The sequence below is a fragment of the Aristolochia californica genome, unplaced genomic scaffold, assembly GCF_029961685.1.
Source record: "Aristolochia californica isolate CCGP_79_NKW_82.1479 unplaced genomic scaffold, dmAriCali1.0.hap1 SCAF_11, whole genome shotgun sequence".
Classification (NCBI taxonomy): Eukaryota; Viridiplantae; Streptophyta; class Magnoliopsida; order Piperales; family Aristolochiaceae; genus Aristolochia; species Aristolochia californica.
The window spans coordinates 3,283,796-3,304,683 of NW_027181782.1; the positions used below are offsets into that span (position 1 = coordinate 3,283,796).

The 20,888-nt window shown below is 35.7% G+C and overlaps 3 protein-coding genes and 1 non-coding gene across 4 annotated transcripts; all 4 read left to right on the forward strand.

Moving 5' to 3' along the window:
- The first annotated feature begins 1,117 nt into the window (after positions 1 to 1,117).
- Positions 1,118 to 2,955, forward strand: LOC137944587 (alpha carbonic anhydrase 7-like). The gene is made up of 8 exons (XM_068790272.1): positions 1,118 to 1,347; positions 1,436 to 1,521; positions 1,636 to 1,853; positions 1,966 to 2,072; positions 2,242 to 2,344; positions 2,456 to 2,623; positions 2,702 to 2,755; positions 2,863 to 2,955. Exons 1-8 carry the CDS (start codon positions 1,118 to 1,120, stop codon positions 2,953 to 2,955), a joined length of 1,059 nt encoding a protein of 352 aa, XP_068646373.1.
- Positions 2,956 to 6,191: 3,236 nt separating this feature from the next.
- LOC137944170 (alpha carbonic anhydrase 7-like) lies at positions 6,192 to 9,059 on the forward strand. Its single transcript, XM_068789734.1, has 8 exons — positions 6,192 to 6,246; positions 6,975 to 7,070; positions 7,179 to 7,396; positions 7,512 to 7,618; positions 8,004 to 8,106; positions 8,311 to 8,478; positions 8,571 to 8,624; positions 8,727 to 9,059. The coding sequence occupies exons 2-8, from the start codon at positions 6,983 to 6,985 to the stop codon at positions 8,796 to 8,798; spliced, it is 810 nt and encodes a 269-aa protein (XP_068645835.1). The 5' UTR covers positions 6,192 to 6,246; positions 6,975 to 6,982; the 3' UTR covers positions 8,799 to 9,059.
- A 2,778-nt stretch (positions 9,060 to 11,837) lies between these two features.
- On the forward strand, positions 11,838 to 16,051 carry LOC137944072 (thiamine-repressible mitochondrial transport protein THI74-like). The gene is made up of 4 exons (XM_068789585.1): positions 11,838 to 11,967; positions 12,545 to 13,364; positions 13,816 to 14,236; positions 15,483 to 16,051. Exons 2-4 carry the CDS (start codon positions 12,780 to 12,782, stop codon positions 15,791 to 15,793), a joined length of 1,317 nt encoding a protein of 438 aa, XP_068645686.1. The 5' UTR covers positions 11,838 to 11,967; positions 12,545 to 12,779; the 3' UTR covers positions 15,794 to 16,051.
- A 4,534-nt stretch (positions 16,052 to 20,585) lies between these two features.
- On the forward strand, positions 20,586 to 20,659 carry TRNAT-AGU (transfer RNA threonine (anticodon AGU)). The gene has a single exon. It is a non-coding gene; the product is annotated as a tRNA-Thr (tRNA).
- The last annotated feature ends 229 nt before the right edge of the window (positions 20,660 to 20,888 follow it).

Sequence of the window (20,888 nt, forward strand, 5' to 3'; positions counted from 1 at the left end):
CCATTTTTTTAGTTTTAATGGTGGTTTTAGAGTTCTATTTACATCTATTCCTACATCGTCCCCTCCATACAATCTGCAATTCAAAAACTAGAGCCAGTCGGAACGGTTCAGAAGAAGTCCCAACCAATCCCCAATTCCTACAAATAGAAAGGCACTTCAATAAATATAAGACTCTAATTTTCCTATATCAAACTAAATTATTATTTTCCTTTCTTTGCTGATTAATCTAACTTAAGGTGATTTTCTGTTCTAAATAGTTGTTTTCTCTTCAACCGACACACCCCTTAACTTTTAGTGACAGGAAAATTTAAATAAGATACTTGTCACTAGGGTAGGGTAACCCTTATCTATTGATTGGAGTCATTTATTCTGTACACTATAGCAACAAATCAATGTCGGTTATTAGCCAACCAGGCCTACCTCTCCTCTGGCACATTCCCAATTTTTTGCGGGTATTATGTATATAGGTTATACCCAATTTTATGCAAAATATATGTATAATTTTATATATAATTTATTTGATATATATTTTTTGCAAAGTTTTAAATATATGTTAGAGCTCGAACTTGGCTCGAGCTCGAACTTAGTAAAAATTATTGGTTTCGACCTCGATTATAATTTTAAACTCGAGGTTGGGCTCAGCTTGAGTTTAGTAAAAAATATTGGTTTCGATCTCGATTATAATTTTAAACTTTGAGGTTGGGCTCAGCTTAAGTTCGAGTTCAAAATATTTAAATCAAACTCAGCTCCCCTACTTGAAGTGGGTTAGAGGTGTAGTCGTTGAAACTTGCTATGTCCACATCTTAATTGGTGGGTCTGCTCGTCACACGTGCATAATTATCGTTCGCTCTCAAATATTGAAAGAAATTGATAGTGGCGCTTACCTCACCATCACAAAATTTCATTCCACGACTTAGACCAAAAAACAGGCTTCTGTCAAACGAAGCCGGTTTCATTTTCGTCATCCACCAAACAAGAAAACACAGGGTCGCCATTGTTGTCTGTCACTTCGTCGCGCCACCTCGTCACAGGGCTACCATTTTTGTCGAACTAAAGCTTTTACCGTGACAGAAGATCAAACAAGCCGAGCCGTGAGAGACCCATCTTCCCAGCCTCCATGGATTTCACAGACAGAACCGTACACAAGCCAGGAACCTTCTTCTCTGCTGCGTGTTCACATTTTATTGGGTTTGATAAAGTAAGAGATGGCCGGCTTGATTTTTTTATTCTATTCGCAACTGTGACTATTCGGAACTGTGACTTGAAACGCAACTTCCGTCATCAGATTTTAAAATTATATTCAGGCACCATTTTTCCTGCCCTTGTCATTCTATATAAGCTCTGCAAGTCTCCCCAGCATTTACTAAAAATTTGTTGGAAATCGATCACCTACTCTTGTTGCAAGAGCAAGTTGATAATTGGACTGAAATATGAGAAACCCAAGCACTTCACGTTCCCTGTCTTGTGTTTTTCTTCTGTTTATAGTTTTTCATTCAACTGTGGTAAGAGGACAGGAAGTAGGTATGGGAATTGAAGAAAAGTGATTACTCTCTGTTGTTCTCGTTCCATGTTTTTTTCTTTTTCGTGATCTGATGCAATTGGGTTGATATTGTTTTTTCTTTCGTAACTGGACAGAGGATGAGAAGGAGTTTGATTATATTAAAGGGAGTGGCAAGGGACCTGATCGATGGGGAGAGCTTCATGAGGAATGGAGAGCGTGTAAGAATGGGACTATGCAATCTCCCATTGATTTGTTGCATGAAAGAGTGGAAATTTTGTCCAGTTTAGGGAGACTGAAGAGGAGTTACAGGCCATCAAATGCAACAATCAAGAACAGGGGCCATGATATAATGGTAAGATCAGCAAGTGTTTGCATTTTTCCTTTTTAGCTGAGTCATTTCTTAATTCTGCATTTGATGCTTCTTTTGATGAGGACTGTCGCTTACTTTTGAAATGTGTGAGCAGTTGGAGTGGGCAAACGGCGGAGGATTTCTCTATATTAATGGAACTGAATTTGAGCTGAAACAATGTCACTGGCACTCACTTTCTGAGCACACCATCAATGGGAAAAGGTATCTTGGTTAATTTCCTACAAAAGAAAACATAGTAGAAGAATTAATTTGCGTAAGTTCCCAATTGAAAAAGGTTTTCCTGGAATGATCCCTTATAAAACGCAGTAGAAAGTGTTTCTTTCTCACTAAGATCAACACAATAAGCATGCTAACAATCCTCCTGCTTCAGATTCGACCTAGAGGCACACCTGGTTCATGAGAGCACTGACAACAAGGTCGCAGTGGTTGGAATCATGTACAAAATTGGTAGACCCGATACATTCCTATCAAAGGTGATCCCATCTCTCTCTCTCTCTCTCTCTCTCTCTCTCTCTCTCTCTCTCTCTCTCTCTCTCTCTCTCTCTCTTTCTGAGTTCTGAAAATTTCATGTGTTCTTTGATCAGCTGATGGGAAGCATCAGATCAATTGCAAATACCCATGAAATGGAAAAAAGAGTAGGGGTAGTGGATCCAAAGCACATAAAGATTGGTAGCAGAAAATACTACAGATACGTGGGCTCTCTCACTGTCCCTCCCTGCACAGAAGGGGTCATCTGGACAATGGTTAAGAAGGTATTTAATTTCCTTCAACCCAAACAAATCTTTGCTGCTCTTGTTCATCTCTCTCTAACCCAACTCTCATCTCTTCAGGTGAGAACAGTGTCCAAAGAACAAGTGAAGCTGCTCAGAGATGCTGTCAATGATGTAAGTACTTCACTAAAACAAACAGATTCATCTCTCCGCAGGAGATGGGAAATGGTATTTGTTTCTTGTACTGTAACGGTGTAAAAGAAATCGCTTCTTGTGCGCAGGATGCAGAGATGAATGCAAGACCCTTGCAGCCGATCAACGAACGTGCCGTCCACCTCTACACACCGAAGCTTCGTCCTGACGATCGCTATTGATGAATTTTAAGCTTCGTCCTGATTTCTAGATACTACTGTAAACAAACAAACGGGGTAGTTATTTGGCCACCCACGTTGATATTCATATTGTATTCTTGATCGGTTCAATCATTCAAACCAGACTATTTAAATAAACCAAATTATTGATTGGAATAAAAGATTGTTTTGATTCGATTCCCTTATTTTATTTGTTACCCTGAAGGCTGGTTCTAAGGTCCTTTCGATGAACTTTCAAGATTTGTTTGTCGAATGACAACTATTGGACTGTGAAATAAAGTTTGATGTGATAACTGGGTCTGCTCTTCATATCACATCACAGTTCATTGCAAAAGAACATTGATTACAAAAAGAGAGGCATGGGTTGGACTTAAGGAAAAGTTCCCACCAACCATGGGAGTTTATTTTGTATTTACGTTTATAATTGTAGAAGACATTATTGTGTCTTCTTGTTCTGAGATTCAAACTGTCATCTCGATTTTACGTCTAGTCAAAAGACTCAAAACCTTCCTTTTGCCATGGCGCAATAAACTGAGGACAATTGACGATTGCGTGTTGCAGAGAATGGGGGTGCGACAGAGAATTTTTTTTAATGATTTGAGGGCAGAACTTTTACCGGAAGAAATGTCGATTTGCTGACCAAGAAGAGACGAGTGAGAATGCACGGTGCAACAGGAAAAGTTATAGAAGAGCAGAAAAGTAAAACTCCATGACTTTCATGTCTTTGAAGATCGTTTTTGCAGCATATGATAGGTAAGCCCCACCCTCTCCCTTCTATCAGTCAGTGCACACCTTCCCTCGTTACAGTCGTCTTTGTTGAATGACGGTGGCGAGAATTTTATTGCTACCATAGGAGAAGCATTGTGTTGCAATAATGACTCGGTTACCTTGTTGGGTTTGCTTGTTAAACCAGCAAACCTGCTCGGAGATTCTCTCATTCCTGGGCTCTCAGAAATTTCTAACTCAGACCCTAGTTTGTATACACCCTAGTTTAATAGCGTAGTTCTTCATGAACTGTTTCATGGGATTTCTGCAATTTTATTATATGAGCAGTTTCGGTCTTTAGAAATCAATTTTTCCATCCCAGCGGATTACGGCCACTTCCCGGAAGTCGGAAGAAACGCCATCAGCTGTAAAACCGCGGTGGCATAACGCGTCGGTGATTATAAGCCAAAATTAAAAGCTTCATCGCGTCATTGCATTGCTGTATTTAGTCAAAACATCTCCACTTTGATTGTTTGAAAACCTTCTCAGTAAGTCAGCAATCATCGTTTCTTGTTCTACTTGTGCGTAAATTTCTGGGTTGATGAGTGTCGAAATGGCACAAGCTTTACGTTTTTAAAATTTTTGGTCCGTTCACAAAACGGGATTCCAAGCTCAATTTACAAATATAGTCAAAGATGTGTTCCAGATAACCTACCTGCAGCTAGGAGGCTCTTCATGTCAAGTTGCCAAGCCTAATCAACACTTTAAGCTGAGTTGATAAGTGATATATTAACTTTTGTTTCATTAAGGGTAATTTTAAAATTCTATTCTTGTATCACAGTGGTCCTAATTTTCTCTCCTCGTCGACCGCTACATCCCCTTCCCTCCGATTTCTTCCTCTTCTTCTGATTTCTTCACCGCCATTGCCTCTGTCGCCGACAATAGGTCCTCACCGGCGCGCACCTTTGCTCTGAGTCGTCTCGACGGAAAACCAGAGAGATACCTAAGTTTGGAGAAAATAATTTCTCCCACCATGTAAAAGTTACAAGTGTGAGATCATAAACAAGTAAAAAAAAAACAAAACTTTTTGTTCCTTTCTCATGGCTCTTCAAGAAATTGAAAAGACATTTTAGTAAAAATACGTTTCAAGAGACTATTAGTAGTTTTTTCAATAAATGTTGAAAAGGCATTTTTAGTAGAAATATAGGGACCATTAGTACCTCATGTTTTTTGGAAACATTTTTCTAATTAGAAATTTTTATTAAAAATTTATATAATTTTCCAAGTAAAATTTTCTTGCCAAAATGGGCTAGAAAACCATGTAGAAAAATTTTGAATAAGTATTTGATAGATGCTATAATACTTTTAGCATGAGGCAATTTTGTGTTTAATAATTTATTTGATTATTAATTTTTATTTATTTTCCTATAAGTGACAATAAGATGTCCATTTAAATTTCCTAAGAAAAATTTAAAATATTTCTTGTAATTTTCTAGTAAGTCTCTAATAGTAATAGGATTTTATTTAAAGGTTTTTTTTTAGAAATGTGTATCCTAGGAAAAACGTTTCTAGTTTTTCCTAGAATATAAATTTTCAATCAGGGCACTAAGGTGGCCATATTAATTTTATGGCCAGATTCAAAAACTACAAAATAAGCTAGACAACATTTGGGGTAAAAAAGATTAATATTGGTAGGTTATAATCTATTATCGATATTCAATCCTGAATCTCCCCTATCATTCTTTTTTTAAAAATGTATGCATAATTTGATAGATAATTTATTTAACATATATTTTATGTAGAGTATTAAATGTAGGTTAACCTCGAACTCGAACTTGGTTAAAATTATTAGGCTCGAGCTCGATTACAATTTTAGGCTCGAGGTTAGGTCGGCTCGAACTTGTGTTGGAAATTTTTAAATCAAGCTCAGCTCGAAAATGGGAAGGTTCAGACTCAGCTCGATTCGATGCTACCCTTATGCTCAATTGTAAGTAGAGGTCATGCCCAATTTTATGTAAAATGTATGCCCAATTTTATGTAAAATATATGCCCAATTTTATGTAAAATGTATGTATAATTTTATATATAATTTATTTGACATGTATTTTTTGAAAAATTTTAAATGTATGTTGGATATTGAACTCGAGACATGTAATTTTTGAAAAGTTTTAAATGAATGTTGAAGCTCAAGCTCGGTTAAAATTATTGGGCTCGAGCTCGATAACAATTTTAGGTTCGAGGCTAGGCTCTACTCGAGCTCAAGTTCAAAATATTTAAATCAGGTTCGGCTTGAACATAAGCAAGTTCGGGTTCGGCTTGGCTAGATGTAACTCTACTTCTTGGATATGAAACCAGAAGGTACAAAAATACCTTGTACACTAATTTTTTGGGTCAATTCCTTGTTTATTTTATTTATAGTTGCTCTTATTTAAATGAAATTTCAAAAGACAGATCCATCGTTTAGCTCTTTTAGGTAATTCAGTATTTAATGTTGTTGTTTGCCATTGAGAATGCACGATACAGAAGAGCAGAATAGTAAACACCTCCGTGACTTTCATGTCTTTGATGATCGTTTTTGCAGCATAATAGGTAAGCCCCACCCACTCCCTTCTTCTATCAGTCAGGAAAAGCTTTTAGTTCACACCTTCCCTCGTTACAGTCGTCTTTGTTGAATGACAGTGGGGAGAACTTATGACTCGGTTAGCCTGTTGGGTCATCTTATTTGCTTGTTATACCAGCAAACCTACCCAGAGATTCTCACTTTCCTCGGATCTCAGAGATTTCTAACTCAGACCCTAGTTTGGATACACCCTATTTTAATAGCATAGTTCTTCATGAACTGTTTCATGGGATTTCTACAATTTTATTATATGAGCAGTTTCGGTCTTTAGAAATCAATTTTTCCATCCCAACGGAATACGGCAGACATTTCCCGGAAGTCGGAAGAAACGCCATCAGCTGTAAAACCGCGGTGGCTTAACGCGTCGGTGATTATAAACCAAAATTAAAAGCTTCATCGCGTCATTGCATTGATGTATTCAGTCAAAACATTTCCACTTTGATTGTTTGAAAACCTTCTTAGTAAGTCAGCAAATGGGACCCAGGTCATCGTTTCTTGTTCTACTTGTGCGTAAATTTCTGGGTTGGTGAGTGTCGAAACGGTGCAAGCTTTACATTTTTGAATTTTTTGGTCCGTTCACAACATGGAGTTCCAAGCTCGATTTACAAAAAATAGTCAAAGATGTGCTCCATATAACCTAGCTGCAGCTTGGAGGCTCTTCAACATTTCATATTCATCGCTTCTGCAAATTCTTCAGGAAAAAACATGGCGAACGCAACTACGCGTCTGATATTCTGTTGTTCAGTCCTGTTCGTCGTCTTGAACTCAGGCCGATCAAATGCTCAGGAAGTTGGTAAGAATTGAACTAGTTTTCGTTCTTTCTTAGGCTTCCTTTGTTGTGTATGGTTCTGGTTTTCTGTCTCGATATTCTTCAGATAGTATTTGTAATATCCTGCTGCAGAAAATGAGAGGGAGTTCGATTACAATGAAGCAAGTAGCAAGGGGCCTCAGCAATGGGGAGAGATTCACAAGGAATGGGCAGATTGTAAGAAGGGGCAAATGCAGTCTCCGATAGATTTATCTGGTGAAAGGGTGGAGATTGTGCCAAAGTTAGGAAGATTGAAGAGGAGTTACAAGCCTTCAATTGCGAAACTCAAGAACAGGGGCCATGATATAATGGTAAGAGAACAAGAGGAACGGGAACAATTGCTGGGATTCAATTTCTCTTTCTGCTAAGAATCAGTTGAATTAAATGATTTAACATCTTTTAGTATTATGTGGTTGATTACTGTAGTTGGAATGGATTGGGGAAGCTGGATGGATTTCTATCAATGGAACGGAGTATGAGCTTCAGCAATGCCATTGGCATTCGCCTTCTGAGCACACCATCAATGGCCGGAGGTAAGCTAAATTTCTTCAGCAATCAATAAGATTTGAGTTCGTCCTACCATGTGAAATGAACCTCTGTAAATTGTAATTTCTTCATACCTGTTACCAGTTTATCTCTTTGGGGCATTTCGCCAAACATTTTCCTTTTCTCAACCTCTGCAACTGTACCCATCTAGAGCGGCCAAATTGTCAACTGGCTGGAGTAAATATATCATCTTCCCACAAAAACATTTACAGGATTTTGACAAAATCATAATTTAAATTGAAACGGATAGATTGTCTGCTTGACTTAATGAGGGCCAAGTTAGCTTTTTGAGAGCGAGTCTTAGTCAATCTTAAGGGACTTTAGACAAAGGCCCTTCAATAAATTTAGCTGGTTTATCCATGATCAATGCAGGTTTGACCTAGAGGCTCACATGGTTCACAAAAGCTCAGATGGAAGGCTTGCTGTGGTTGGAATTATGTACAAAATTGGCAGACCTGATACTTTCTTAACGGAGGTAATTCTCTCTCTCTTGATAAGGGATAAGCATAATCCCTTCAGTTATCGGATAAGATCCCATTGGATTTATCTTATCATGTAAAGCTTATCTTCTATATTCTAATTTGTATAAATATCACCCTTACTCAATTGTAAAAGTGTGGTTCAGTTCAACATCTAACATATCCTCTCTCTTTCACCTATTTGTGGGGTTCTCAAGCAGCTAATGGAAGGAATAGGGTCTATCATGGATACCCATGATGGAGAAAGAGAAGTTGGAGTAGTGGATCCCAGACACATAAAGATAGGGAGTAGAAAGTATTACAGATACATAGGTTCTCTCACTGTTCCACCTTGCACTGAAGGTGTAGTTTGGACAATGATTAGGAAGGTATGCAATATGCATCTCTTTCATAAACACTACCTTGGCAACCATCAAACACACTTTCTCATGACTGCTAACCTTTAAAAATCTGTGTTCAGGTGAGGACGGTTTCAAGAGAACAGATTAGACTGCTGAGAGAGGCTGTTCATGATGTGAGTTTTGCCAGTTACAGTTTCATGAAAAACCTACTTTTGGTTTCTAACTTTGTTTGTAATTCTGGTTATATGCTTATTGAAGTAGTTGCTTTATTGCAGTATGCTGAGAAGAATGCCAGACCAATACAATTGCCTAATAGATGCCCGGTCCAGATCTATCGTCCGAATTAAATGTGGGGGAGAGTGACCAAAATGTGTGATCATGGTGGAAGAAATTCTGGGGAATTCTTTGGTTCACCTTGGCTTTGAAAGTGAAGGAATTCCTTTCTTTGAACTTGCTTCCTCTATTTTGAATAAGAAAGTTAGGGAAAGTCAATTAATCATATTCACTCTCTAGTCACCTCTTAGCTCCTATGTACCTCTCAAGGGTTGAATATTTTTCTACCCTTCTAGTGTTGTAAATGGATATCTAAAGGTAAATTAATGGGTATTTTGTTATTTTGATTACTCACCACTTATTTTCTTTTCTAGTTCATCCAAATAGCCAACTGGCTACTCCATTTTTGCTCATTTGATTAGTTAAGCCATGCATAGATGGGTAAGTTGGTAAATTTATTATATTAATTATTAAATATTAAATATTATACTTGTATGTGTAATAATTTAAAATGATATCAAATTAAAAATAAAAACCTGAATTTTCTTTTGAAATTGTGTTTCAACCATAGCATAGAAGGAATTTAAAATGGAAAACACTTCAGATCTATCTGTGATCAAATATAACCTAGTAACTCTACTATAATTATCTATAAATATTAAAAAAATACTTACAATGTGAAATATTTGAGACATTAATAGGTTCCTAAACATCAAAATGAATTATAGCAAATAAATTAAAAGACACATTATTTTACCTGGGTTGAAAAACAATTTGGTGATGTTTCCCAAGTTCACAAAACTCACAAGTTAATGTAAAAATAGATTTAACTGAATGAACTAATGTTTTTAAACTCCACAATGAAGGATGGCCTGGTCGGTTTTGCCATTAGAGTGCCTCTTTATTTGTTGTTGTTGTTGTTGTTAATATTGAAGGATCTACGAAATAAAGACCTCTCTCATAGCCTGTTGTTGTTGTTGTTGTTAATATTGAAGGATCTACAAAATAAAGACCTCTCTCATAGCCACCTCTAATTACCTGTTTTGTCCTGATGTTTGAAAAACACAAAGGGAAGGAAAAAAGGTAGGTGACAAAATAATTTAGTTTTCTTGTTAGTTGGCTTACAAATATAAAACTCAACAGGAAATGAGAAATTGAGGAACAAATATAAACATTTGAAAGTGAGAGAGATGAGGGTGTAGTAGAAAATGTATGGTACCATGAACCTTTGTTTGGGACCCTCTGCAATGAATACAAATTGGTCCATAGTACAAGGAGCCAGAGAGGATAAGTTTTCAACTTTACAGTTAAGGTGTTCTGAAGCTCTCGAATCAATGATCCAAGGTGAAGAACTCATACGTGAGAAGAAAAAAAAAGGTACTAGTAGTAACAATTGTAGTTGTAGGTGCACTTAAAGGACCATCCATGAATTATTTAAGTTTTGGTATAAAACAATATTCCTCTTCTCTGAGTGTTGTATTCTCTTTAGGAGTATCTAAGGGCACTTCATTGCTCGTGATTGTGGTAGAGGTAGAGGCTTGATTAACCTTGAAATAATTTGGTTTCTTTAGTAAATTCCTACACTTGTCAACCAAGTGGTTACTTAAAACACAAATAGTGCACTTCTTGTTTTGACCAAAATTTGTGGGATTAGAGGTGGAATCACTACCACCTCTTCCTTAGCCTCTTCTATAATAGTTGCTCACCTTTCCTTGGGAGAATATTGCAGAATTCTTTGTTTGCACCGATTGAGAGTTGGATCCTTTCATTGGAATCCGAAGCATGGTTGTACGCACATCATTAAAAGAGGTATTGCAAAAGAGATGAGTACATGTGAGTTTATAACATCCAAGTAGGCTATAAATTTGCAAGACATATGGCTGAGAAAAATCATTCTCTTTACTTCTCTTAAGTGGCGATATCAGTTGAGTATAGTTGATTAACTTTCCACTCTTGTAGCAGTCTGCTGAATCTAGCCAAATGTCCATGAAGGTTATGTCCATGCTTTGTCTTACACTTCTCCTGAATAGTATCATAAACCTTTTGAAGGTTGCTAAGAAGTGGAATAAAGTTTGGAAAAAGTATGTCAAATCCCCTGGACTGTATCTAAGTGAATAAAATTGTTAACAATTGATTCATCCATGTTATTTAACAACCAACTTATGACTAAGGTGTCATCCTTCAACCACATGTGTAGAGGTGGCATGACTACTAAATAAGGAGAACTTTCATAGAGGGCGTAGAATTGTAATTATGCAAGTTGGTATAAGTCCTCTTACATTTTTTTTTCTTTTGAAGCATGTAGCTCTAAGGGCATTGTAGTTATTGTAAACATCTTCCCACAATTATAAATACAACCTCAAATCATGGAGTAAAACATTCAAGCACTTTCCTCTTGGCTCAAATTCGTCCTTACAACTCTCTAGATTTCCTCTTATTTTTCTTCCTTAGTTTATTTTCTCCTCTCTCCCAAGAGAAGAGAGTTCCTCTCTTCTCTCCTTCCCTTGAGATATTTTATGTTTATGTCTTGACCCTAAAAATCAACAACTACTAATTTCTAAATACTAAGTTTCATCTCCATAAGAGTCGTACAAACCCTAAAAATAATCGTTTCCCTAGTCACAAACCTTAGTTTGATCCCAAAAAGTTTAACTTTCAACCTGTTCAAATCCCAATAAAACCCATGCAATTAGATTTTGAACTCCCTAAATTGCCAAATTGCAATCTCAATTCTCCCATCACCCCTCCACTTAACAAATAAACTTATGAAACCCTAATTTCGTTCTCATTGTCGATTGTCTTTGTCGAACCATATACCTACCTAAAAACTTCTCTTGGTCTTGCACCCAAACCATCCACTAAGTCACTTAGGTCCCAAATCTATAACTAGGAACATAATAGTTTGTTATAATTAAAATTAGGGCAAATTGAGGGATCTTGAGATTTCACTCTAACATATGCAAAAAGCAAAAATTTATTGGCCATGGACCTGGTTCATTAACACAATAAGTTGCAGAAGAACCCACGTTTCATGCCACAGCTTGACTTCTTGTGGGCAGAGAGGTCATTTTGTAGACGCGCCCATATATGTCAAACGAAAATACCTTGTAGGAGAAAATCGGACGAGTTCTGCTCCGCCTCTCTCCTGCGCAACGAACGGAGGCTGGTCGGTCTTATAAAATTCAGCATTCCTGCGCAACGAACAGAGGCTGGTCGGTCTTATAAAATTCAGCACCTTCAAAGGTATTCCTGCGTGTGATCAAATTAGTTTTACTTCTACGGATTTATCTTTGCTTATGCTGTTGATGTGGGAAAATTGTGGATTTTTGGGTTGAAGGGTTTGTAATGAAGATTACCGACTGTAAAAAACTGCTACGATTTTTCTTAGTTTTTCACTTTATTTTTCTTGAAGATGATTATTTTTCCTCTATTTTTGAGGTTCCTTTCTTTGTTATTCTGTGAGGGGTTTGTCGACGGGGAAATCGGGTGAGGTATGATTGAATACCAGTGATTTTGAAAAAATAAAATAAAAACACGTTTGGGGAATTACAGATGATGGGACAATGGCTTGTCCACCTACCTTGCGTCACGTTGTTTAACTAGTGGTGCAGCTGACAATGTCCCGCTTCACACTAAGAATAATATTTCATGCTTGAAATGGTTTCCTAGATGAGCTACATCAAAGATTAATTGTCTACATTTCATAATCAGATAATCTCTATGGTTGAATTATACCCAACCCTCGTTGCCGCCACCTTAACGAGGATAAATCTTGCATCTTGTCTTATTCTATTGACTTGATAGTTCTCTTTGTTTTCAGGTTACATGTTGCTTGGATATGATATCGGCCAGTCTCGCAGAACACTGTTTTATTCTTTTGGTTAGGAACTGCCAGATTCCTCTGTTGCACATCATCGAGTTTTATCATATTTATACTGTGGATATTTACTGAATTGAAACTAAAGAAGAATATTTTTGTAAATTTCTTGAAGAAAGTTAATATTGTATAGGATATAAGCTGAATTTTTTGGATCTAATATCTCAATTAAAAAGAGATGCAGACGCAAACTTGGAGATGGGTCCTTGGTCTAGTGTATATATTGGCTGTTGCAACAATCTGGATTGCTGCCAGTTATGTTGTTCAGTCAGTTGTAGATACAGGCGTTTCTCCATTTCTTATCACCTACATATGTAACTCATTGTTTGTAGTTTATATACCAATGGTAGAGATTGCTCGGTACTGGGAGGATTCATCAAAAAACTTTTGTATTGGGCATAGCAATAAGGATTCTGGTGAGGTACCATTGGGAGATTCAGAGGAAGTGGTTCTTCTCAGCAAGAGCAGGTTTCCCTCTGAACAAGATCGTTTAAATCAGCATGTGCTTGTTGATCCAGAGCAGAACCAGTATGGAGAGGATGAGGGCTTGGAAGCTGAGTCTAAATGTTCTGAGTTGAGTGGTCAGGTGGTCTCTTTGGCCCGAAAGGAATTGATTATTGTTCAGAAAGTTGAAAATAAGGGATTGGATGCGAAAGGGCGCTGGACACGTACTAGAGTGGCTAAAGTCAGCCTTTTGATCTGCCCTTTTTGGTTTCTTGCTCAGCTAGCCTTCAATCTCTCACTCAAATATACTACTGTGACGGTATGCGCTTGTAATATGTGATACTAATTAAAAAATTTAATTTTTTTATTATGACTTAGCTTTTCATGTGTTAAAGAAAAAGAAAAATAACCAGAGGAAAGTAGTTCACTGATAAGAGTATAGACTACTTAGGTTTGATAAAGCAAGGACAAGAAGAGGAGATGAAGAAGAGAGGAAAGAGAATGAGAGAAGCGAGAAGAAGATAAATCAAGAGAAAAATTAAAGGGAGAGAAATTTTTTTCCCGAGGTTGAATTTGATGCTCTATGATTTATGTGTTACTTTGCTCACAGAAAAATACAAATGCACCCTTGAATCAAAACATAGTAAATAGGTAAAACAGTGAATAAGTTACTTAAACACAAAAAATAGAGAGTAATCTAGATCTTCTTGAACTGCCTTTGTGTTTTTGTGGCATTGTAGAGTTAAACGAATCACTCTTTCTCTTTGCAGTCAAATACAATTTTAAGCAGTGCTTCTAGTCTCTTCACATTCTTGGTGTCTTTAGTTTTCTTGGGTGAGAAGTTCACTTGGGTAAAACTATTTAGCGTTCTTCTCTGCATGGCGGGAACAATTATAGTCAGCTTGGGTGACTCAGAGGCAGGTGCTAGTTCAGTAGCTTCAGATCCACTTCTTGGTGACATTCTTGCTCTTGTTTCAGCTGGACTATATGCTGTTTACATTACACTTATTCGTAAAAAGTTGCCTGATGAAGAAAAAGGAGAAGGCCAGGCCAGCATGGCACAATTCCTTGGGTTTATTGGGCTGTTCAATCTTTTGATTTTTCTGCCAGTTGCTCTTGTGTTGAACTTTATCAAGGTGGAGTCGGTTCATATGCTGAGCTTGAAGCAATTCAGTCTCATTGTTGGAAAAGGTATATTGAGAAACCTTATAAATGTGTACATATTTGCTAATGTTTCTTCATTTTCTCTCATCCTGATTTAGAACACATCTATTTTCTTCTTTGTATGAGGCGAAAAAATATTTTCGGTAAGAATTACCTATTAGTGTGTTGGATTTTTCTGTCAATTTCATGTTAATGGGCAGGACTAGAAAACTCTAGGAGTTTTTACTTTTCAAAGCAAAAGAAAAATTACAATTTTTCCCTCATATCTAAGTTTCTTAAACCATATTTCAGCAGCACTAGTTGACTAGTTGAAGTAACGCCAATTTCTTATGGTAACCTTGAATGAAGATCATGGCTAAAAGCTGAACGGGAAAACCCTTGGTCTTGAGATGAATTTGGCCTTCTTCTTTTTTTTTACTTTACATTACGAACCCCCATTTGGCTATTGAACCAAATGCTATGGCTTCCTTATCTGGCTAAAGGAATGCAAGAATGAATCAGTTCTGAATGCATGTAATAGATTCTCTTTTCTATTTGGTTAGACGTCACAGTGTGTTGACCAATATTTTGCTATGTATGAGAGGTTAAGCAACACCTCTGAAGCACCCTAGATTCCTTTGTAGAGATTGACTGACAAACTATATTCTAAGTATGTGAAAGTGGTTAAATGACACGTCAGGTAGCATCTGTGAATTCTCCTCGAAGAATTGTAGCTTTTTCTTCATAATTATTTTTATTTTTTATAATAATCGTTGATGAAATTCTTCTTCTTCTTTACTGAGAAACCAAATCTATACCTATTAGTTTGTTTCAAGTTTGTAAGTTTGTGTAAATGACTGTAGTATGATTTCATTGTTTTGTTAATCTTTTGATCCATGGATACCTCCCTTCTGAAACAAACTATTTACATACAATTTTTGCTTCAGATTCTCAAGGTAACATGCAATTTAATTTTTTAACTTGTGTTGCATTGACTCTTTGTGTCTGTGTAGAGCATAGAGATGATTGACCGAGAAACCAAATCGTATATTTTGTGTAAATAACTGTAGTATGATTTCATTTTTTTGTTAATCTTTTGATTCATGGATACCTCTCATCTACAACAATCCATTACATATAATATACCTTAAAATTCTCAAGGTACCGTAGAGATTGAATTTATTAGTTAATGTTTGTATTTTTCCTCCATTGGTTCCCTACCATTTTGTAGATGATAATCTCTTTGAAGCTGGTGCATATACAATCTATTTGACTTTTGTGAAATCTTTCACAGGTTTGCTGGATAATGTACTCAGTGATTACTTGTGGGCAAAGGCTGTCCTCCTTACTACAACTACAGTAGCAACAGCTGGTCTTACAATTCAGGTCCCGCTAGCTGCTATTGTAGATTCAGTAACTGGCCATGCTCCACATGTTATGGATTACGCAGGAGCTATAGCTGTTATGGTTGGATTTGCTGGCATCAATATCCCGTCCGGCAGTTGCTCACCTTCGAGTGTAGTCTGCGAAGAGCAAGAAGATGCAATTGTTACCGCTGTTGATAGCATGCAGAACTTCAGGGTGAGTACAAGCACAGGTACTTAATGATAGAGCAAGAAGATGAAATTGTTGCTGCTGTTGATAGCATGCAGAACTTCAGGGTGAGTACAAGCACAGGTACTTAATGATGGAGATGAAGAAGCTAAGGATAAGCATGGGTGTCCAATAATCTATACCCTTTTTAAGTTCTGTTCAGTTTATGGGGCAGAACTGTGCCTCTTATATATTAGATAATCCCATAGTCTCATGGCCTCTAGCATCAACTTGGTGTCACTATTGATTGGATGAAAATGAAAGGAAGGTCCAACTTATTTGAACATACCTTCTTTTCATATTTGTGATAAAAAATTATTCTCAAAATTATTAGTAGGAGCAGAATGGATAGAGGAAGAAGAAAAAAAAAACCATATTGTGAATATTATTAAGAGGTAAAAAACTACAAGCAAATAAAGAAAATAAAAGGTGATAAAAATGGAAGAGTAGATGGAAGATAAGGTGAAATAAGATTGTTGTATATATTATTATTATTATGTGAAAAAAGATATAGGATATGAGACTGTATATGTTACACAATCTCTATTCCTAATACCCAAAAGAAAATTTCTCCCTAGTGATTCAAAGTGTAAGCCCTTTCTCAAGACCCCCTATGGGAAACAATAAATATTTAATTTTTAAATAAAATAGTAAAAAAGTTACATAAATTTGAAAAAAAATATGAGATCCATGTGGATCCATGTGGATCCATGTATCGGATCCAAACTGTGTTAGATCGACATGTAGTTGAGTGCACCAGCCCTTGTTTTTTAAACAGGATGTGCGAGCCAATGTGGCTATCAGGGCGAGCCATGCTTGCTTGTCATCTACCTCTTGACACAAATGAGCCATAGAAAAAAAATATGAGATGAACCAGGTAATTGCATGGCATTGGATCCATGTATCGGATCCAAACCGTGTTAGATCGACATGTAGTTGAGTGCACAAGCCCTTGTTTTTTAAACAGGATGTGCGAGCCAATGTGGCTATCAGGGCTAGCCATGCTTGCTTGTCATCTACCTCTTGACACAAATGAGCCATAGAAATTTTTTTTGCAATTGTGACATCATTTTTTATGAATTATGACGAAAAAAGAGTAGAAATGGTTGGATTCTCATTCTCTCTCAAATCACTGCTTCAATTTAAAGTAAAAAACATGGTATTATAAAACCAAAGCGCTTCAAAAAGTTTTCTTCATGGATAAAATAAATAATTAGTAACTATTTCTCAATGTTTTTTTTATGGAATAGTAGCTGAAATGATATAAATAAACCACACCATCTAATAGATGACTCAATTAGGAGAGCAGAATGATGCAAAAACATCCAAAAAATGATCAAAATACAAAACGAAGATAAAATCATTCCTTTATTTCCTATACAATGTGAAAATTGGCATGCGAAAATGGCATTGGACATGTAAGGAGCTAGAAGCACAATAAAAATTTACATTGTTCGGCTCTAGGGGACTAATCCCAATAAGGTGTTTAAGACATAAATGTATATTGGATTTATACTTTTTTGTTTGGGTGATTGTATATTGATATTTTATTTAAATTTGTGTTTGATTATTGAATAAAGTTTATGCATATTATTATGCGGTTTTTATGAACAATTTTATGTATAATTTATTTGATATGTATTTTATACAAAATTTTAAATGTATATTGGAACTCAAACTCGATTAAAATTCTTGGGCTCTAACTCAATTACAATTTTAGGCTTGAAGCTGGGCTCGTCTCGAGCTCAAGTTTGACATATATAAATCAAGCTCAGCTCAAACATATGCAAGTTCGAGCTCGACTTGACTCGAAGCCACCCCTAAATCCAATTATAATTAAATTACCTTTATCCCAATTACACCCAAAGTTTAACGCTAAAAGATAAGTCCTACAAAAATTAAACAACTAAACATAAATAGAATATTAACATAATTAAATCACTTTTAACTAAGACCTTCTGTTATAAGACTTCTTGTTGTGAAATCATTCCCATCATAGGTTAGTTCTTGTTTTCTTGAGGAATACTATTTAACAAACATGAAAAATGGTCTATTTATAAGTTAATTAAGGAACAAAAGATGTCTTTTCTGGGCTTTTTGATGCCATTGTTATCAAGTCATAGGATGAACACCAACTTCCACTTAGAAGGTGAAAAGTATTTGGTAATGTTAGCTAAAATAAGAGAATTTCTACAAGCTACAAAGAATCACCATTTCTCTTACTGCACTAGTAAACTAGAATGAATATTAGGAAAGCGTACTGTCCAATACATGCAAGTACATTACACAGTCAAATATACGAAAAAAATAAGTTCTTTGAAGTAATAACTTTTGGCTACTTACCAAAACGAAACGTTAATAACAATGAATAAATAGAAGAATGCAAACTACTGCTTTCAACTATCTTGAACCCAAAATTAAACTTGCCCATTACCCAAACCTTATAAACAAAATAGGAAATAAAACAAAAACTCATCTAGCAAAAAATTACAGAAGTGAATAGAAGTCCCAAATGCATCTTCGAGATTGTAGTGAACAGGTTGTCAACGTGCATGAAGAAACGCCCTGTAACCCATCCTCCATCTTTATCACGCTCTGTGGTTAAAGAATCAACCTAAAAAATGAAAAGGTTCAATAGTGTTTGTCATGTCAAACATTCGGTTTCCATGCGAAGTTAGATCTAACGAATATAAAATATATAAACTTTGGATACTTAATTGACACAATCACTCTCACCAATGAGCTTGTGGCAAACTCATTTATTATAACCCCAATATTCCTCATGGTTCATATATGAATATTGTTGATTGTAGAATCACAATTATGATTTATAGGTTGCTCTATTATGTGCCTAGGCACAAAGAGAAGTCAAATGTGTGATTTTGAGGTAAGTTGTAAGTCTTCCTCCTAGAAGGAGATTTATTGACTATACGGAACTATAATAGCAAAAGGATCATTCTGGAGCATCTTGAGTTGTTCAACTTTTGTAGAGAAGAGAGCACTTTGATCAATATTTTTCATAATTGAATTGGTAGCTTAAAGTTGTCATGAACAACATTTGCTAGAGACATTTTCTTTAAGAGCATTTCTATGTTCATTTCTACTTGCCTCCCATAATGTTTACAAAAGATGAAGTACAAACTACTTTCTATCTTGAAGCTTGATTTTGTCTAAAGAAGCTAGTGAACATACCACTCAGGCATATAAGTTGCACGTGTAATTCATTTCATATGTTTGTGCTCCTTTTTTTTTGTCTGAGTGTTGGAAGATATAAGTAATTAGAGTTTCAATGATGTAATTAGTTTATGTTTCTTATCTCTTCTTCATTTTTACTAGAGTGAAGTGTATAATTATAATATTGTACTTTTAGCATCTATTCTTCCTCACGCTTTCTTTACCCAAGATATAATCTTTGGAGTCCTGAAAATCAACATGTTATCAAAGCAGTGATTTCTAGGATTCCAGAAAACCATTTTTTTTTCATTGATCGATTGATCAAAGGAGACAAATGTGTTACACATAATAGGATTCAGGCCTAGATGGCAATATTGGTTTCAATTTTTCTCAATGTTGTTGTCCTGGGATACTTCAGGGGTTCTAAAGGTACTTGGCAAGGAGACCCTCACCCTTCCTTGCTTTTCAACTTAGTGGTCGAGTATTTATCTAGTTAGTTGCTTGGCTCCAACCGGTTTTCCCTCGTGCAAAATTTGATATTCATTTACCATAATTTTCGGATGGCACCATTTTATTTGGAGTCGACACTGTCGATGCGGCTCAACATATTAAATCTCTTCTCGGGCTCTTTGAATTGACATCAGGTTAGAAAATTAGCTGGAGTAAAACTTCTCTATTCGGTTTCAATATTCTTGATGACACCCTTCATAGCACGGGCAAACTTTTTGGTTGTCAGATGGGGACTCTTCCAATCAAGAATTTCTCCGAGAAAAAGTCCCCTTTTTATTTAGTCTCGTTTTAAAGTTCATAATTTTTTTCAGTGGAGTTAATTTTATTGAGAAAAAAATTATTTAACTTTAAAATACATCGATGGAATTAATTTTTCCAAGAAATGTATACTTTACTTAACAAATTTAAATTTCTTCAAGAAAAGTCCCCCTTTTTTATTTAACCCCATTTTAAAAATACATAAATTCTTCTCTAAAATTGATTTCATCGAGAAAACACACCATTTTAATTTAATATCCTTTAAAAATACATAGACTACTCTCAATGAATTTAATTTCACCGAGAAATGTGTTATTTTCTCAAAAAATGTGGTTCTCACCATTAAGTGGGGATACTTTTCTTGGTGAAATTGAACTTTCAACGAGATAAATAAGCAAATTTTCTCAATGAAATTAGTTCCACCAAGAAAATTTTCATTAAGAAAAAATCAAAATTTTCTCATTTCACTCCTCTCTCCATCTTCGAGTTTAGGATTTTCAATTTTCTTTCCCTATTTTCAACTCTAGGGGCAAGAGGAGTTGCCATAACAACAAATAGAAAGTAATAAAAATAAATTCTCCAAATATTCAAATAGATGGAGTAACCTGCAGAGAAAAAATAAATATTAAAAATAAAAATTGTGATGATAATAAATTCATAAAAAATAATAGGATTGTATTATTAAAATAATAATAAAAATTATTATTTATATGGTGTTTTTTAGTAGTAATATTTTATATGTTTTATTTGATTGTATTTATACTATTTTTATTTTTAAAATTTAATAGAAGAACTGCATTGATGCTGGTTACACATGGAGAAAAGGATTTATATTAATAACTGGTTTTATGAAGGAATGTGTGCTTTCATAGCTCAGTTGGTTAGAGCACCCGTTTAGTAAGCGGGAGGTCTTGAGTTCGAATCTCAATGAAAGCATGATATAAACAATATTGCTTTTTTCTTTTTGAGTTCTACTACTTTTTAAAATTTTAAACAATAATTATTTTCCTCTGCAATCCAACTCTGAGGCCCTGTTAGTGCCTTCAGATATGTGTTTCTAGGAAACATATTTTTACTCGGAAATGATTTTCAGCTATTTTCTAGAAAAAGGCACTAACAGAGCCTTTACTGTCATTATGTTTTATTGGAAACACAAATCTAGCCG

Excerpts from the sequence above, each read along its gene's own strand:
- LOC137944587 (XM_068790272.1), top strand. The coding sequence starts at position 1,118 with ATGGATTTCACAGACAGAACCGTACACAAGCCAGGAACCTTCTTCTCT. Across the intron at positions 1,854-1,965 it reads ACAGGGGCCATGATATAATG|TTGGAGTGGGCAAACGGCGG; the intron begins GTAAGATCAGCA and ends ATGTGTGAGCAG. Across the intron at positions 2,624-2,701 it reads TCTGGACAATGGTTAAGAAG|GTGAGAACAGTGTCCAAAGA; the intron begins GTATTTAATTTC and ends TCATCTCTTCAG.
- LOC137944170 (XM_068789734.1), top strand. The coding sequence starts at position 6,983 with ATGGCGAACGCAACTACGCGTCTGATATTCTGTTGTTCAGTCCTGTTC. Across the intron at positions 7,619-8,003 it reads CACACCATCAATGGCCGGAG|GTTTGACCTAGAGGCTCACA; the intron begins GTAAGCTAAATT and ends TGATCAATGCAG. Across the intron at positions 8,479-8,570 it reads TTTGGACAATGATTAGGAAG|GTGAGGACGGTTTCAAGAGA; the intron begins GTATGCAATATG and ends ATCTGTGTTCAG.
- LOC137944072 (XM_068789585.1), top strand. The coding sequence starts at position 12,780 with ATGCAGACGCAAACTTGGAGATGGGTCCTTGGTCTAGTGTATATATTG. Across the intron at positions 13,365-13,815 it reads TCAAATATACTACTGTGACG|TCAAATACAATTTTAAGCAG; the intron begins GTATGCGCTTGT and ends TTCTCTTTGCAG. Across the intron at positions 14,237-15,482 it reads CAGTCTCATTGTTGGAAAAG|GTTTGCTGGATAATGTACTC; the intron begins GTATATTGAGAA and ends AATCTTTCACAG.